General features: G+C 38.5%; 1 protein-coding gene across 2 annotated transcripts in view; it reads right to left on the bottom strand.

Moving 5' to 3' along the window:
- LAMP2 (lysosomal associated membrane protein 2) overlaps nt 1–18,149 on the bottom strand; it is a 31,827-nt gene that overhangs the window by 13,047 nt on the left and 631 nt on the right. For both annotated transcript variants that reach the window (XM_054566678.1, XM_054566677.1), the window contains exons 2-6: nt 8,892–9,010; nt 7,542–7,755; nt 3,537–3,695; nt 2,383–2,570; nt 1,354–1,476 (exon numbers count right to left, since the gene is read on the bottom strand). In XM_054566678.1, coding sequence (XP_054422653.1) covers nt 1,354–1,476; nt 2,383–2,570; nt 3,537–3,695; nt 7,542–7,755; nt 8,892–9,010 — 803 coding nt within the window. The remainder of the gene's footprint in view (nt 1–1,353; nt 1,477–2,382; nt 2,571–3,536; nt 3,696–7,541; nt 7,756–8,891; nt 9,011–18,149) is intronic.

The following is an 18,149-nucleotide window of genomic DNA, read 5'->3' as shown; positions in this document are numbered from 1 at the left end:
CATGACAGTCAGAAGAAACCATGGTCCTTTTAGTGTCTTACCAGAGCTAGAAAGATCAAACTCAATCACTCAAAAGGGAATGAACCTAAAATATTACTTTTCTCATTCTTACTGACTATAATATAATCACCATGCAATAACTTTTAAAAAGTGTGTCTGCGAAGGCCTGCTTTTGCCATATTGAAAAGGACAAGTGTAACTAGATGGTTTTAATACTAATTCACTGGTTATATATGTACTATAATAGAAGAATGATTTGAATGTTAGAAAAAGGAAGATTTTTGTAAACCTTTCTAAAATGTAATTGTCTAATATAGTCCTCAATTCTCGGCATATAGTCCATGGAGAAAAAAAGACTTTAGACTCAGGAAACCAACTTCAGATATGAAACAACAAACCTAACTTTCTATATCAGAGATTCAGACTATTTCCCCATCCCTTAGATACATTACGTCATCTGAAAGCTAAACTGTTTTCTACCCACTTACACAATAACTTGGTTTGAGAGCTGTTGGTGGTTCAACATTTTCAATCACCAATATCTATCCCCCTTTCCATTCCCATTTGCTATAATATGTGTGTGCCTATGTATGCATGTACACACACACTTCCCCTCCAAAAATGTGGGGATACTAATTGCTCCTGAGAAGGTGAAAATAAAGGTTCCCAATGATTCATTTATGCTGGCAGGAAGTAGAGAATGTGTGCTTAACCTGGAACTTTCTGTTTAAGAGTGAGCCCTTGATACAAGCATGAACAACAAAAACCTGCATGCTGCCATTATAAATTGTCCTGATTGAATGAATTAATGCACGCAAAGCACTTATACAGAGCCTTGTACATACCAAATATTCAATAAATGTCAGCTATTATTATTGATACTATTACAAACAGTATAGTCCCCAAAAAGCCTAAAATATTACAGTAGACAAACATGAGTTTTCTAATAGAAAAAAACATTATATTACAGATATTACTTTATATTTTTATATTTAATATATGTATTAAATATACTTCCTATCTCTCCATATACACTTTATATATATGGAGAGATTAGAAAGTTTTTTTGATGTGGGTTAATTCTTGCGCCTACCCTAAGGTCTATATAACAGCAGAATAGCCACAACTGGTGAACATTAATATAAGAGCCCAGCCCACAGACCACCGCAAGGTGACCCTGAGGGAATAACAGACATCAATGGACTGCTCTATAATTGCATAGTGTTGAAATGGAAAATAGAGCTAAATATCCCCCCTCACACAGACACATATTCTCTCTCTCTCCCCCCCATTTATACTTTCAAATGTGTTTCTAAGAGAATGAACCTAATTTTAGAAAAATCTATTACTCACCACAGCAAAGACAAAGTCAAGATACTTAATGTTGCTGCTGTTCAGTCTAAGTAGAGCAGTTTGAGAATGGCAGCTGCCAGTGGAGTCCGTTGTATTGGGGTTGATGTTAATAATCGAAGTAACCTTTAGGGGAACAAGGGGGGGAGGGTACCGATTAACCAAAAATGTCAACAACAAAACCTTACACTCAACTTTAGTGGAGAACAAAAAAACTCCTTTTCCCTTGATACTTAGGGTTTATGGTGTCTTACTTTCAAACAAAGTTGGCACAGGCCCTCAAGCTATGAGTCAGACAACTTAAAAAAAAAACAAAAGAAAGAGGGACGTTTCCTTAGTAATAAGCCAAATGAAAATACACTTATGGAGCATAAGAGCCATTTCTCTGGCTTGTTTCAGTCATGGGACTCTGAAAATAGGATTTGGATTTGGTTTTCTTTTTTCTTTTTTTTTAAGTTATTATTTATTTTTATTGTTCAAATACATTTGTCCCCATTTTCCTGCCACCACTTTCCCCTGCCCCACCCACCTCGACGTCCCACCCTCAATCCCTCCCCACCTTGGCTCCGTCCCTGTGTCCTTTCATTCGTGTTCCCTGATTTGAACCTTCCCCTTCCTTTCCCCACTACCCCCATCCTTCTTTTCTTCTCATTTCTGTTGGTTTCTTTTTTCTTTCTGGAAATGGGATTTGTTCGTTAGCACGCCCTCTGTAGCCTCAGTGGAACATTGCAGCTAGAAGTGCCATGCTGTACTTGAGCGTATCTGTATGATTCAAGTCATCAAAGTGCCGAAGAAACAGATAGCTAGCAGCACTGTTCCCATACATCAACCTACAATAACCTTCATGATTCAAGTAACTCCAAACTCATCAAAACTCAGTAAACATCAAATATCCATTTAAAATGCCATCATTCTATTAACACTACTCTTAAGCTGAATGTAGAATATACTATTTTAAAGGAGATTCAAGTAGAATGTATCCATGAAGATAAACAACCATACTTTAATCGTGAGTGATATAGACAACTATACCTTATCTTGAGTCATGTTCAACTGTAGCCCCATGGTAGCCAGAAGACAAGTATTGTTACCATTAGAAACCGAATAGTTTCCAATCTTTGGTTTTTCCTTTGGAGTAGGTGTTGTAGTAGGAGATGGCAAAGTGGTGGTAACAATGGGCACCACAGTGGTTGAAGTTTTATCTTTATCACACAGAAACTCTACAAACAAAGAAAGGACAGAATAAACTAAAGTAAACTTTTTCTTAACTCCTAAGGCCTGGGAAAAGCAAACTATTTCTCACAATAGAAGTCCAAAAGAAGGGAAGGGAAAGACCTGATAGTGTATTTTTAACTAAAAGAAGCAGAGTCCTCAAACTGCTGCTTCATATGCAGACAATCTCTTAGAGTTATGACACAGGAGACAGGCACATCCAAATGCTTCATATTTTACTCACACATGGCTGGCTGCACATCCATCTTTTCAGACCCTTAAGTCCCTTTATTCCCAAAGAACTTCACCTGCCTCTTATATGAATATAAGAGATTTAAGTTTGAAAACATTTTGTTCCAACCTAGGCATGCCCTTTTCTCTTCCACATACCACCACTATAAGGAAAGATAGTGTTTACCAGAGGAAAGTTTAGAAATCATTGAAGGATTTAAATATAAATAAACCTTTTATTTGTGGTACCCCTACAGCAAATCATAGGCATTTCGAACCTCTTTTTAGGAAGTGTTGATAGTTTCCTAGAACTGGTGAGTGAGAAATTATTACATTTCCATAAAGTCATATGCAAGTTATAAAACCAATGTATAAAATTCAAGGTTAGAACACAGAAATCTAATTTCTATGCTTTTATCTTGATCATCAAAAGTGAAAGAGCTAAGGATCAAATACAATACTATTTGAGGATTTGTTTAAACAAAGTAGGTTGGATCAGCTGAAAACCCTATGTCTGGGTAGAGCATTTTAAAATACCATGCCAGAACAGGTACATTATACACTTAACATAACAAGTTCCACAAGAATAAGAACTGCTATTTATAAACCTTTTACAGTCTAGTGTAAACTACGAATAAATCTTAGAATATGCATGCTTGCAGGTAACGACTTCAACTAAAGCTACCTGATATACTCATCTTAAATAGGACCCAAGTATAGAAATACGGAATTTAGGTAGTCACCTTTTGTGCTCACTGTGCCATTTTGGACAAAAGCTTGTACATGAACATCCCAAAAGTGCTGGTGAACATCATTCGTTTCTAAAGTCAGTATACTATTGCATCTAAAGATGTCATCCAATGGAATTCTGAATGCCACAAGTTCATAAACAGTAATGGTGTCTGAAAAAAAATTAACAATAGCTGTTTTCAAGAAGGAAGGAAAACAGTGATAACATAAATATATATTAGACTTTCTTCTCTTCTGTTTGCCTCCCTCCCCCACCCTATCCCTGAAGTGACAAAGGGCATAGGCTGAAATACAGGGCACACAAGCAAGGACGCAATGGGGGTTAGGAAGGGAAGACAAGCTGCAGGTGGTCACACTCTGAAACACCTTAACTGATCTAAGGACAGGTTAGCTGGGCTTTATTTTGTTATCAGTGGAAGATCAGCTTCAGTTTTCAAAGCTGGATATACACAGTATGTGTATAATGTATTCTAAGGGAGACAGCAAAATTGTAGAGCACAGAAAGGGGAGGGAAATGTTAAGGAATGTAATTTAAGAGGGAAACCAGTTAGAAGGCTGATGACATGGTTAAAATCTAAAGTAAGGAGGGGCAACAGGAAGCGAGTGAAGAGGCCAAACTGAAAACACATATCTGAGGTAGCATGAACAGGACAGTGACAAAGCAAGGAAGAGAGATGCATCAATCAAGGATTTTATAGTAAATCCTTCTTTTTGTGCTACTATCCCGAAGTAAATTACAGTGACTACATGAGCTTTTGGAACCTCTTCTTGGATAGAATTTAAAGGTTATTCCATTTCATGAAATCTTCAGAATGTGAAAGCAGTAAGTTACAGCCATTCTGTAGAGTATTTATTATAATTTCTACAGTAAAACTTCAAAAGCCGTGATCACACTTTTCCACCAAAATGGCTTAGTTTCCTTTTGAGAAGCAACACGGGAGGAAGGTACTATTCAAGGTCCATAATATAGGCTGCCTTCCATGCCTCTCCATCATGTAGCAAGGCAGCCAATTATTGCTGCCTTGTCACCCCCTAATGGCCAAAGGAAAAAAAAGTTTAATCAACGAACTAGAACATTTTTCTCCAAAACTGTTTTTGCCACTAATGTAAGTGAATAGATTCATGAACTCCCTGTATGTACACAGACCTCAAAAACAAAAGAGTGAAAGAACAAGCTGTAGAAATATTGGAGTTACACTATAAAATCATCATTTTTTAAACTATGTATTGTTTATGAACATATATGTTAACATATACATTAGTCAAGTAAACACACAGATAGGAGGGCTAGACCCCAAATTCTCGAGAGTGGTTACCTCTCAGCAGGCAGGGAAGAAAATGGAACGGAAATCTCAAGTGTCTGTAAGATTTTATTTCTTTAATTAAAGAGACGGGGCAAATATGAAAAGCAATGGCATTTACTAACTCTGAGTAGCAGGTGCACGAGGACCTGTTATATTATTCTCTGTACTTTTCTGTATTTTAATTATGAAAAAAAATTAAAGAAAACAGGAGTTCCAAATCACTTCAATTATCAGATGCCTAAAAAGAAAACGCTAAGTTATTTCAAAAACCATCAACAGTCCATTTAAGGAAGCCCTTTTAAATCCCAAATGGTTTCAAATATTATACAGGCGCTTGGAGTAGAAAAAAGTAGCACCCTCCCTGCTCTGGCTGAGTTGCTCATGCCTAGGTTGCGGGGTTTGATGCCAGGCCGGGACACATACAGGAGGCAACCATTTGATGTTTCTCTCTCTCCCCTCCCCTCTCTCTGAAATCAATAAACCTATCGTCGTGTGAGGACTGAAAAAATATTTGCATCCTCCCTTGGTTAAAATAAAAGGTGGAAGAGATAGGTGTTAACATTTTCAAGTCCAAAGTTCTTCCATCAAATCTGTCAGATTAAAACCCCACCTGCTTTTCCTGCTCCCCCCTTGGTCCGGGCACTCATCACATCACACCTTAATTATTGTCACAGTCTCTTAAGAAGGCTTCTCTGCCTGCAGTGTCCTCACTTCCAAATCAGTCCCGCAGAACATTCTTTATAAATCGTAGTCTCTGCTTTTGTTTTATCATTCCTGTTTAAAAACCTGAAATGGTTCCCCAATGCCTACCCCACCAAGCTAAATGCCTTTCCTTGGCTTTCAAGGCCCCCTATAACTTAGACCCACTGCCGTCTAGCCAACTTGATTTTGTTTCAACTTGCTTTTGTTCCTGCTACACACACACAGCCTCTATCTTAATCAGGGGGCTCTCCAATTAATACTGTACATACTATGCCTCCCCCTGCTGGAAATACTCTGCTCAAAGTTCTCCGCTTACTCAAATTCTACATTACCAGAGTTTCAGTTCAGGTCCTACTTTTTCTTTCACTTCTCCAACACACAACAACCTCTCCTTTCTCTAAGGTCTTTAAAAAAAATGTTGTTATCTGAGAGAGAAAGAAACATCGATTTGTTGTTCCACTTACTGATGCATTCACTGGTTGATCCTTGTATGGGCCCTGACTGGAGATCAAACCCACAACCTCAGCATATTGGGACGATGCTCTAATCAACTGAGCTACCCAGCCAGGGCCTCTATGCCCTTTCTTAATCAGGGCCCCCTGTGAGAATACTTTAAATCTGGTCTCTTAACCACAGGCTAGTGCACAGATGGTCTTAAGACTATGTATCAAATGCAAAATTCACTCTGTACTTTGAGAGAGTCTAGAGTTTCTCTCACATTGTCAGAAAAGATTTATGAACCCTCCACCCCCCAAGCACAAGCAACAACAAATTCACATGGATCTCAATGCTTTCCAATTTTTCCGTATCACTTGAAAAAACAACTTCACTTTGTCTCTCCAACTAGCTTTTAAGCTCCTTGAACAGGAAGAGCAAATCTTGTACTGGTTCCGAAGGACAATGTAGGGCACAAAGCTAAATATATAGATATCCTATAACAAACTTGCTGTAGTTATCTTCTCAAACTAATAGGTTAGTAAAAAAAAACTAGGATTTGACTTCCAAGTCTCACAGTCTGTGATACCTCCTGTTTTACATAAGCATATTCACTTCTGGGTCTTTACAATATGATCTTTTGATATCCATATATCCAAATGAGCCATTTATCCCCAGGTCTAGGCAACCGAAGCATGTGTCCCTGTTTCTGGGGTCAGAATGAAATACTATCGGTGAGAAATGCTAAGGTACTACAAAACACGTTAACTGCAATCTCAACAGAGGGGGGGGAATGGAGAGAATTATATCCCTAACACAATGGAAATCTCCACTATCCATGCCTTCAAAATATTTTAATACACGTTTCAGTTCTAGTAGTTATAAGAGTGACCTAATTGCCAATGCTTTTCCCAAGTTCCTTTTGACCTGAAATAATCTCAAAATAGCAGCAAATGTTGACTCTACTCATTTTACATTTAATTAATCGTCATTTACTTTTCAGTCAAAATCCTATCTAAATGGTAAAAAGATTCGAGGATGAAGCATTTCTGCTGGTTTCGTTACTGAACTTGTACACATTTAACAGTTATTAGTAAAGGATTTGCTCATTGATGCAACATTGTTGAGTGCTCAGTATAGAATGAAATAAATCCTAATAGTTAAGTGCGTGAACTCTGTAGCTCAACACTTGGGTTCAAACACCAGCTCACCCACTTAACAGCTTGTGTGACCTTTGGGAAAGTCATTTAACCTCATCAAGCCTCATTTTTTTTTTTACCTCTAAAGTTCAGATAATATCTACTTCTCAGATTTACTGGAAGGATTAAATGAGATACTGCTGGTAATACACTTAGTGTACTACGTGGTACGAAGTGCAGCAAATATCGTTGCTGTGTTGAACACTGTGCTGTACATGTCAGTGAAGAGGATACAAAAACATAAAGTCTCCATTCTAGTTAGGAAGACAGACATGCATAAGGGTGATTTTTAAGTTATTCACATTTTTTACTACAAAACAGCAAGAAAGCATAACACAAATCCAATTATTAAGGTTACCTTTCACTTTAGCATCAGGAAATGTTGTGCTATCTTTCGTGTCATAGGAAAATGAAATGTTTTCAATTGAGTAAGTAGACATCTGCTTTGTGAAATTCACAGTCCAGGAGAAACCAGATCCAAATTGCACCTCAATTTTTGGACCATTCTGGTCATCCCCACAGATGCTTCCATTGTATGTTGCATTGCCAAGGTCTGAAATGGTTACAGTTTTCTAAAAGAAAAAGAAGTTTGATTTGTGGATGACTGGATAAAGAAGATGTGGTATACACATACAATGAAATACAACTCAGCCATAAAACAGAGGAAATATTGTCATTTGCGACAACATGGATGAATCTTGAGAGTATTATGCTAAGTGAAATAAGTCAGATGGAAAAGGACAAAAATCATAAGATTTCACTCATATATGGAACATTTAAAAGTAATAAACAAAACCAAGCTCACAGACACAGAGAACAGAATGGTGGTTATCAGAGGGCAAACAGTGTGGAGGAGAGCAAAGTGGGTAAAGGGGGTCAAATATATGGTAATGGAAGGAAACGACACCTTGGGTGGTGAGCACACAATACAATAGACAGATGTTGTATTACAATTTTGTATGCCTGAAAATTATGTTATTAACCAATGTTACCCCAATGAATTTAATAGTAATATAAATAAATAATTAAATACACACACACATACACAAAAGAGATGGAGATGAAAAGAAGTTTGGGGGTAAGGAACACAAAGGAAGTAATAAGCACCACGCACTTTGGCAGGATGTGCCACTTCAGTTTACATCACACACCCCCCACGGCTAGGCTGCCCTTTGTCTGGTTTCTTGCGTAAACCAGCCTCAGATTCCTCAGCTACATACCAGTCCCCTGGACAATTAAATGTACTACGTGTAAAAGGAAAAGGAAAACTGGCCTGAACTGTTAAGTTGATTTTTTAAAAAATCAGGTTGTAAGCAAGCAAGACCTTAACTAAAAGTAAATAAAAAGGCAAAGGGATTGAGAAGTACTACCAAAGAGGGAGATTTTTAATAGCACGCTACTAAAAAGGGGACAAGCTTTGATGTTAGTACATGTTAAAAATATTACAGAAGTAGTTAGAACACCATAGAGTCTTCAGATCATTTGCCCTGAAGCAACTGCAAAAAACACTTCAAAGAACCAATGAATTAAAATATTCTTTCCAACACTAATCAGAATCTGTTCAAGTATCCATGTTTTTAAAAACCCCACAGAATTTGTGTGAAGTCAGTTAACATATGAAATCTTACTTACCTAAATGTATGTAAAGGAGAAAAAGAGGAGAATTAAATTCCTGCTGTAAAACTCAAAGAAAAGTAAAAATACTTACATAATTTTTGCTTGTAGTCTCATAGCGTATTGTGAAATTCATCTGCCATTTCGCATAAAGGCACGTAGCTTTTTCTGAGTTGGTCAAATTAAGTTCTAATGCATAAGATGACACAGCTCCTAGATTAAAAAGAATAAGATTTTAAAATTGTACTACAAAAACATATAAAACAAGCTCTATCCACCACTGAAGTTCAACCAGCTCTAAAATGAAACACAGTATTTTTAACAGATGTGGTACCTTGGTGATTATTCTGTTTTTGTTTTTGTTTTTTTAGTGGAATGCTATTGAAAAAGTTAGCATTACTTCTTCCCAAAAGAATGGTTACTCAACCTTAGGTAATGGCCCAGACTGGTGACACTACCCTTTTGCCTCCTAATAGTAATTTCCACATTCATCTGTGCCTCACTAGTTTTGTTGTAGGCAGTTATAGTTTGCCTGTTCAGATTTTTGTCCTTTAAGGTAAGTAAGGTAAGGAGAAGCTGGGAAGGGGTTTTGTTAAACTCCTGTTTCTCTCAAACCAGCTCATGGACCTTTCTCTGCAAAAATGAAGATAGATCTGATGTTCTATGGTCTTGTTGCCTTAAAGCCTGTTGCAGACTACATGAACTATGACACACAGGTGTCTTGGCAAACTACTTTGTTCTGGTGTGAAGAGGTGGGATAACTCTTTCAAAGTATGTGTACCATGTGAGCAAAGGAGCAGAGTTGCAAAGGTTGTTCTGTTCATGATAATTTTTATAAATGCAATACTGGTTCATCACTTTGTTTCACTTTAAAATCCAACTGATTAGAGAGGCTGATGGATCCTTTGACACGGACGGAAAGCCACTTCCTGCGTTCTCAACCAGATAGCTCTTTATTACGCAGAGAAACCATAGAGAGACAGAGAAGCCTTGAGACTTTGCTGCTAACTTGACTCAGATCTTCTACACTAGGTTAAACACAGGGAAGGCATTAGCTTATCATACTGGAGAGCCAGAGGACTCAAGGTACTATGGGCTCGCAAACACTCCAGCAGCATAAATGATGGGCAACCATCTAAGGATTTTCTTCACTGTCTCACATATTACCCAAGAAACGAGCTGTTTCCTGTTAAGATAGCTGCAGATCCTTTAATGGTATCTGAGCAATCCAGCATCATCTACAAGCAGGGACATGCTATAGACCGTAGAGAATAAAGTCCTAAGAGGAATACTAAGAAGGCGTGCCTCAGCAACAGCTTTCAAGCCGCACACAAAAGCCTGTCATCAGGCTCCAGCGTCTGGGCCTTGCCAAGCCTGAATATTATGCTAAACCTTGTGGTTACTGACAGTGCCTAGAAGTTCGAAAAGGCCTTGTGAGGCCTAAGTAGGTTTTACAGCCATTCTTTTCTAAGTACAATGTGGAATGGAGCTGTCATCACTGATCCAAGCCTACCCAGTAACGGGGCTGAGAACTCCAGCTCATAATTTCTCTAATTAACTGGGGGCCTGCTTTGTATATGCTCTCTCTCAGTCTTGTTTACAGTCCCTAGCTTTAACATATTCTCCTTGTATCCAAAGCATTCAAAACTATTAGAAATAACCAGAAGAAGCCTCACATGGATTAATCACTTACTTTTCAAAGAAGTTACAGTAATAGAAAGAAAAGAGCATAAAAAATAATAGTATCAATGGGGCGAAGCTTTATGAAGCAGAAGGTACAGGTTGTGGTCCAAATTTTCCACTCCATTAAGTTTACCACTCTATTAAAGCCGAGATCTCAGAAACACCTTGGGAGCTCTGGCACACTTGTTCCAGCCCCTTCCTGCACTCTCTCCCTGTGAGAGCTATTGGTTCCACAGAGCTTCACTGCCTGGTCTCCATCTCCAACTGTACAGGGACTGCTTTTACTCGAAGACCTATTACCCCAAACTCAACAATTCTGCAACTAAAATGAATGCTTTTACTTCCTCCAAACCGGCCCCCTTCTCAGCCTCTCCAGCTCTGAACAAAAGGCAGCATCACACACAGTCACTAGGCTCAAAAGTATGAGAGCTATTTTCTACTTCATTTTCTTCATTAAGTCTATTGATGTTTTTCCTCAATCTTTGTCTTTTATTTCTACTCCCAACCCAGCACCCAGCCCCTAAATTTAGTACTGGACACCCCCTAGCTGCTGCTTCTAGAAGTGCTGCCAGTTGAATGGCCCCTGAATACTTCTTCCTCTCCGACACTTTCTTGTTCACAAACGTTTACTGGCCCCCAAATTCTCATATTAAATTTGAATCCTGCCTGGCTTTCAAAGGAATCCTTAATTTTTCCCACCCTATTCCTTCAACTTTTCTCAAACCATTTTCCTAGAACACACCCTTTGATCTGGTTAAACTTGTTCTACTGGACCCAAATGCCATGTTATAGTCAACCTCTATCCCTAGACTTCATACCTAACATTTGAAATTTACTTTCTTCTACTGACCTAAATGTTTAGCACAGGAAGGATTTCCTCTGAAACACCCCCTCTGCTGCTTTTTTTTTAAAAACAAACAAACAAACAAACAATTTCTGGCAGATATCGTGGCCTAGTTTCAAAGCTAAAAATGTCAGATATTTGCTTTCCCAGCCTCCCTTGCAGCAAGGATGGGATCTTGTGCTAGGCTCCACCTAACAAAGGCATCCACACCATAATTTGAATAGGAGAGCTGGGAAATAGAGCCAGGAATGGAACTATTACCCTCAGGTGGAAGGAGCTAGAGCAGGATCAAGCTCCCAGGGAACCAAGCAAGCAGAGTTGGTAGTGGCGGTGGCCAGTGGTGCGGGCTGCAGTTCAATGCTTGGCAGTGGAAATGCAGCTCAGGAACATGATTTGGGATACTAAACCAGACTTTGGGATACAGAGCCAGGAGCTCTAGTAATTCTGCACTATCTAATAAGCATATATTCTAAAGGGCCATTTTATTGATGTGCAACATGCATACGGAAAAACGCAGAGCATAACATATGGAAGGGAAAAGTATACATAACATTAAATATACAGCTCAAAGATTTTTCACAAACTGAACCCACTTGTGACAAGAAACAGAACATTCCAAGTACTCCTGAAGTATCCCTGGCTCCCCCGTCCAGTTACCATTTCCCTCCCAAGGGTATCCATTATCTTGACTTCTAACAAGATAGGTTAGTTTTGCCACATTTTCCACTTGATATAAATGGAATTACTTACTATACTCTCTTTTTGCATGCAATGTTATGTTTGTGAGATTCACTTTGATTGTTGTGTTAACTACAGTTTGTCCATTCTCACTGTGTATGTATAACTTTTAATCACTGGGTGACTACTCCATTACTCATCTATGCTACTGTTGACGAGCATTTGGATAGCTTCCAGTTTGGTTCTATTACAAATGGACACATTGGCGAACCCATGTGTATGTGCGTCTGTTGGGTATATATCTAGAAATGAAACTGGGGGGTTGAAGTGTATGCATGTGCCCCAATATCTTTTTAATAAATTCCTTTTCTGCTTAAAAAGCAACCAGATTTTATCTCTCTTGCCTACACTTAGAACCTGGACTGATATGCTCCATTTTGCGGCAGCCATTTTCTGCACAGAGACTGCCTTGGTTATAAAAGCCCTGGCGGGGCAGTCATAGTGCATACATCAACATTTCAATATATCTTATACTATCCTGAATTATTCACTTTTTTTATGCCTGCAAGCCCTGTGTTCCCTATTGTCATAAGCTCCAAAACAGTTTTCAACTGTCTCTTTGCAACAAACTGGTGAGACACGGTAGATTAGAGCATGCAACAAGTAATTTATTAACTAATAAAAAAAAAAGGCTCCAAAGTCTGTGAGTGAATGATATGCATGGATCCAAGATTCCCTTTTGATACTGTCTCTGCAACTTGTTTGAATTCCAATATGCTCCGTTAAACAAACGATCTTATCTATGCCACTGCCCCTAGGAGTCTGTCTTTTATATGAATGTCATCCATCATGGGTGTCACAGTGGGGAAAATTATGTCTATTACTTCTACTCTATCTCCTATCATTCCTAGTAGTGCTGAATACATATTAGATTCCCAATAAATACTGATTGATTATATCAAGGTAAAAATACCCTGCAATAAGGACCTGAAATATAGCTTAATCTAATCACAGGGAGGCAAATCTTTTAGCTCTTCCAAATTATGAACCTAGCCTATCGGTCTTCTGGATACTCCTTCAACCCCCATGTCGGTCTTCTCAACAAATTTTGACATGAATTCCAATCCAGGAATAATGCTTTTCTCATAAGGTAAGTTTATAGTTGAAACATTTACACTTTGGTAAAAAATTCTCCAGCAAGCCATTTCCATCCTTATTTCTGTGTTTGATTTTAGAACCAAACCGTTTTTGTTTAAAGGCTTTATGCCATTAAAAAACCACAGCTGAATATATCCTAGAGTATGTAATTATAGAGCTGAGTGTTTATTCTCCAAAGAAAAGATAAAGGCAACCCTCAAAATCCACTTTCTCAAATTCAAATATCCTCTCAATTTTGTTTCCAAAGAGGTCATTTATAGGTTCTTTTACAACTCAGAACTTATTTCCCAAAGCGTAAGATACTGCAAACACTGCCTAGGTTTTTACAAGTCTGTTTGACACAATGTAGCTGAAATATACACATCTGTAAACAAGATGGGGTGGGTGGGAACATAATACTGATGGTAAGGCAAAACAAATAAAAAGCAAACAGTGATCTAAGCGGGAATATTATGAGGTGATTAGGAGTCCCATCCCTGGAGTTGAAGAACTAGAATTCAAATTAGGCCATCCAGTTTACTAGCAGTGAGACTCTGGGCACTCTGGGCAAGTTAACCTCGCAAAGAACTATAGTGTGCGTATTTCTCTAATCGGTTCTTCAAAAGCATACAAACCCTTCAGAGCTAAGAGAAGTTTGCCAAGCAAGGTAGAGGTTCCAGCATACAAGCTTCCTTACAAGCACCTAAAGGGATCCTTCCCAACTTTTAGTTATGTTTATTTCATCATACTGACTTACGGATTCTTGTCCTCATACTTACCAATTCAGAATGATGTTGAGCAAAAGATCTTAAAAAAGAACAGGACATAGGCATACACTACCTATTTACTTTCTTTCCATTCAGAGGTTTGTTAAATCAGACTAACTGTTCCTCATTTACATACAATTCCTCACATACAATTCCTAATAATGGGTACAATCAGCACATTCTGTTGCTGATATTCTTGATTTCTGGTAAATCTCTTAAAAAAGAAAATAGGGATTGCAAGCTACAAAATAATTTAATTTTTTAAGGTCAGAGAATGAGTAAAGAAGTAAAATTCAATGCTATTCAACTAATGGAAAATGTTTATTGCTGAGCGGTATTTGGTTGACTTCCAGGATTCTCTTGCAACACATAGCAGGATACCAACAAGTACTTACAAAGCATGCTTTTGGATCAGAGACCTCTGGTCATCGTCATAGGAAATTATGATCGGAATGCCTTTGTCACTACATGAGGAAGGGCAGCCTTCCTGCACCAATAGATCACTTAAGTCAGGCACAGTATTGTGAATAATCCTGATCGCAAATTCCACCCGAGGATACAGAGGAAGAACGCTGCTCTCACAGGAAATATCTGAATATCTATAACCCTATCAGATACGATGACCAATGACTAATGAACAAATAATAAGCCTGTCTTTTCAAGTAGCTCTATGATAGCTATAATAATTTTAGCTGAACGCTGAAATCAAAGTTATCAGTTTAACCAAATGTGGTAAGGCTACAGGAAAATCTCAATGCTTTCCATTCCCTTTTAAATCACCTCCACAAGGAGAGAGGTTGGTTCTTGGTGAAAACCAAAGACTTTCTTGTTCTTCATGTTAACTTTCACTACTATGTAGGTATATCTGAAGGGTTACAGGTAAGATACTAGCATTATTATATTGGATTATACTTCAGTGAATTGGTTTATAATTATCTATACTGCTTAGCACTGATCTTGAAGTTCTCAACCCAAAGACACACACACACACACACACACACACACACACACACACACAAACTTCTTGCGAAACATTATTTAAGATTCGAGAAAAGGGGACCAAGTAGGTGTAGTTCACCATCATATATCCCCAGTGCCCACCAATGAATACTCTCAACAAAAATTTACAGAGTTAAATATGTATCAAGCCCTGTGCTAGACAGGCGCAGGGAAGTAATAGTACATAAGATAGTTTTTGCTCTCAGAAACCAATACCATAGGGGAGACTTGACTGGTACTGTTAGGAAAAAAACAGTGGAAAATAGGCTAGTGTGATAATCTAAAGAGTTTTGGGGAAGTCAAGGTTTACTCCTATTCCTCCAGATGCTCACATGGCTGGCCTCCTTCCAACACAAATGTCACACAAAAATGGAAGGACTTCTGACCCCATCACCCACTCTTATCATCTGCTTATTACTCTTCTACATCACCTGCTGCATTTTCTTCACAGCACCTATCATTATCTGAAATTCTATTATTTATCTGCTGGGCTGTCTTCTACCACTAAAATGTAATCTCCCTGAAAGGACGGACCTCATCTCTTATTCCTGTCATTGTATCCATCCCTTTCACCTAGTATAATGACTGGTACACAACAGGCATTCGATAAACATTTGTGGGAAGGAAGAGCTCCAACCAGTGAAGCACACATTCAGGATAGTTCTATGAGGTTTTTCCCTTCCAGAAAAGCCTTAATCCTATAAAAGCCAGAAGTCACTAGTTATAAGAATCAATAACCAACGAATTCTGAAATCTCTGATGTCACGCAGAAGGAACACAGGCAATGATGGTAGGAAACAACATTCATTTAGTATTCTCTTTATAATGCCTCTATAAAGCTCTTTTCCCGAAAGTTCTCTAATCAATTACAATTGAAATAAATATGCAAAATTTAATCTTTGTGAAAAAGACCAGTACACAGAGTCAAAGAATTTTTTTCTATACTTACTTGAAAGCAGCTATTTTTAAAAAGTAAACTTACTGGTAAAGCTGGGACAGAGTTATAAAGTCACAAAGTGGCAGAGCTAGAACACTAATGTTAACGGGACTATAAATTTGGGACAGATCATCCTTCAAGGGTACCCTCTGTGGTACCCAGGAACAGCATGAGATCCATAACAGGTACTTTACAAATATTTACTGAGTCTTCAAAAACCTATTCTTGGTAGCCATTTTGATATATAAAAGCAACATGCAAAATGCAACAAGAAACTGAAGACCTGCTAAATTTTCAAGAGACAAAACCACATGGAAGGGGTTAGCACACACTGAACCTACAGCTGTCAGAAAAGGCAGCTGTATAGAAGAAATGGTTTCTATTTCATCCTGGTACCTTTTAAAAATCTGATCTGGTACATTATTATCTTTCACTCCTCCAAATCCTGTTCTGAACTTGGAAGTGAAGGGAATCAATCTTGGAAATCTTCCAAAAGGATGATTCTAGTTAGTCCCAATCAATAAATGGCAAACTAGCAGATGAGCTGATGGGTTCTTTTTCTTCTTCTTTTTTTTTTTTTTTTTTTTTTTGCCTGTTTATTTTCTGCAACGAGCAAGTTTGGCTTTTGTAAAAACAAAACAAAAAAGCTTTCATTAAAAACAAAAAAAAATTAATGACATGAAAACCAACAAGTAGGACAACTATTTTTTTTTTTACTTTCTCTAAACAATAACAGTGTTGTGTCTGTGCAGATTCAAATGGCAGTGAATTAATTACTGGTTAACAGATGCCTTGGTCAGATGTGTTCTAGTCACTGATAAGGTGCTTTTCTGGTAAACAATCCTCTCTTAGGGTCGCTCACCCCTCAGTAGCGTAAAAGCATTGAATTGTGCTTGAGCAAAGCCTCCACAGCCCATTTTCAGAAGGATTACAGAAGAGTTTCCTGCACTGTGTGGACAGCTGGACTAGATCAGGGATTCACAAACATTTGTGTCAAGACCCCCTTTACTCTCTTACCTATGAGAACCTCAAAGAGCTTTGGCTTATGGGAGTTATATCTATTGGTATTTGCCACAGAAGTTACAACTGACAAGTGAATAAAACAGATCAGAGCCATCAGGGTGATGTCATCACTCATTATGTAGCTTCTGGAAAACTCCACTGTACACTGGTGAGAGAATGAGAGTAAAAAAGACAAATAAATTCTTAGTATTTTTCTGGTAATAGTTTTGATCTGACAGACTCACTCAGCAAAGATTCTTGAGAATCACTAGATTAGACCATCAAGAATCCTTCCAATGCTATGGCTCTGGAGCAAGATTTCTCAGCTTTGGCACTAGTGACATTCTGAGATAGATACTTCTTTGTTTGGTGGTGGTGGTGGTGGGGAACTGTCCTGTGCATTGTAGGATATAGAAGCATCTACCCACTAGATGTTAAAAACAATCCCCAGTTGTGACAACCAAAAATGCCTCCAGATACTGCTAAATATCCCCTGATTGAGAATCCACTGTTCTAGGGAGTTGATTTTACTTCACTGAAATGTGAATTATAAATGTGTATCTCTCACGGTCTTCTCAGGCCCCTAATATATCTATTTCCTCTCCATTCCTATCTTGTCTGTTCCTTCTTTTTTTTTTTTTTTAATTAAGTCACAAATAGCAAGAGTCAGTGGGTAGCAACAAACAGGATGAATCAGGTCAGGAAAAGACATTCTGGTCAAAGTTCACCTTTCAGGCATTAAACTGGCTGCTTTTGGGGGGGGGTCACAGCACAATCAGGCAACATTTACCCAGCCATTCTGAGGACATGGTAACAACCCCATCCTTAGTAAGTTACCTTACTAATCAGGTAATAAGCCAATTGTATAAAAGGGAAGAAGAAAACGAGCTTCTGAAGGCAGAAAGGCATACGAGACTGAGATACACCCCCAAAACCTCGCTTCTGGGAGGTCCTCCCAACTGAAACATTCAGGGACTTTTTTGGCTGGGAGAAGTAGCAAAACTGGTAGAAAACTGACATCTTCAACACCTCCAAGTCAGATATTCACTCCCCACTGAAGTTCCCACTCACTCCTTTACTCTCCAGAGTTTTCTTGCTTGGGAATGGCCCAGGTGCCCTAGGTCCCTCCCCCCACTGGAAATTCCAACTACCGAACTCAAGTCCAGCATCACTCATGTCTATAATCACTCTTCCTCCACAGCCTTCAATTCCTATCCACAAAAGCTCCCAACCCTCTCACTGCCCCTCAAAGTCTACTGCTATACCTGCTCTCTTCCCCCAAGTTCACGCAGGCAGTCTTCTCCC

This window comes from Pteronotus mesoamericanus, unplaced genomic scaffold (assembly GCF_021234165.1).
Source record: "Pteronotus mesoamericanus isolate MK-2021 breed Mesoamerican mustached bat unplaced genomic scaffold, CSHL_Meso_final contig_178, whole genome shotgun sequence".
Lineage (NCBI taxonomy): Eukaryota > Metazoa > Chordata > Mammalia > Chiroptera > Mormoopidae > Pteronotus > Pteronotus mesoamericanus.
The sequence above is the reverse complement of the archived record's forward strand: the minus strand, read 5'-3'. Positions and strand labels throughout refer to the sequence as shown.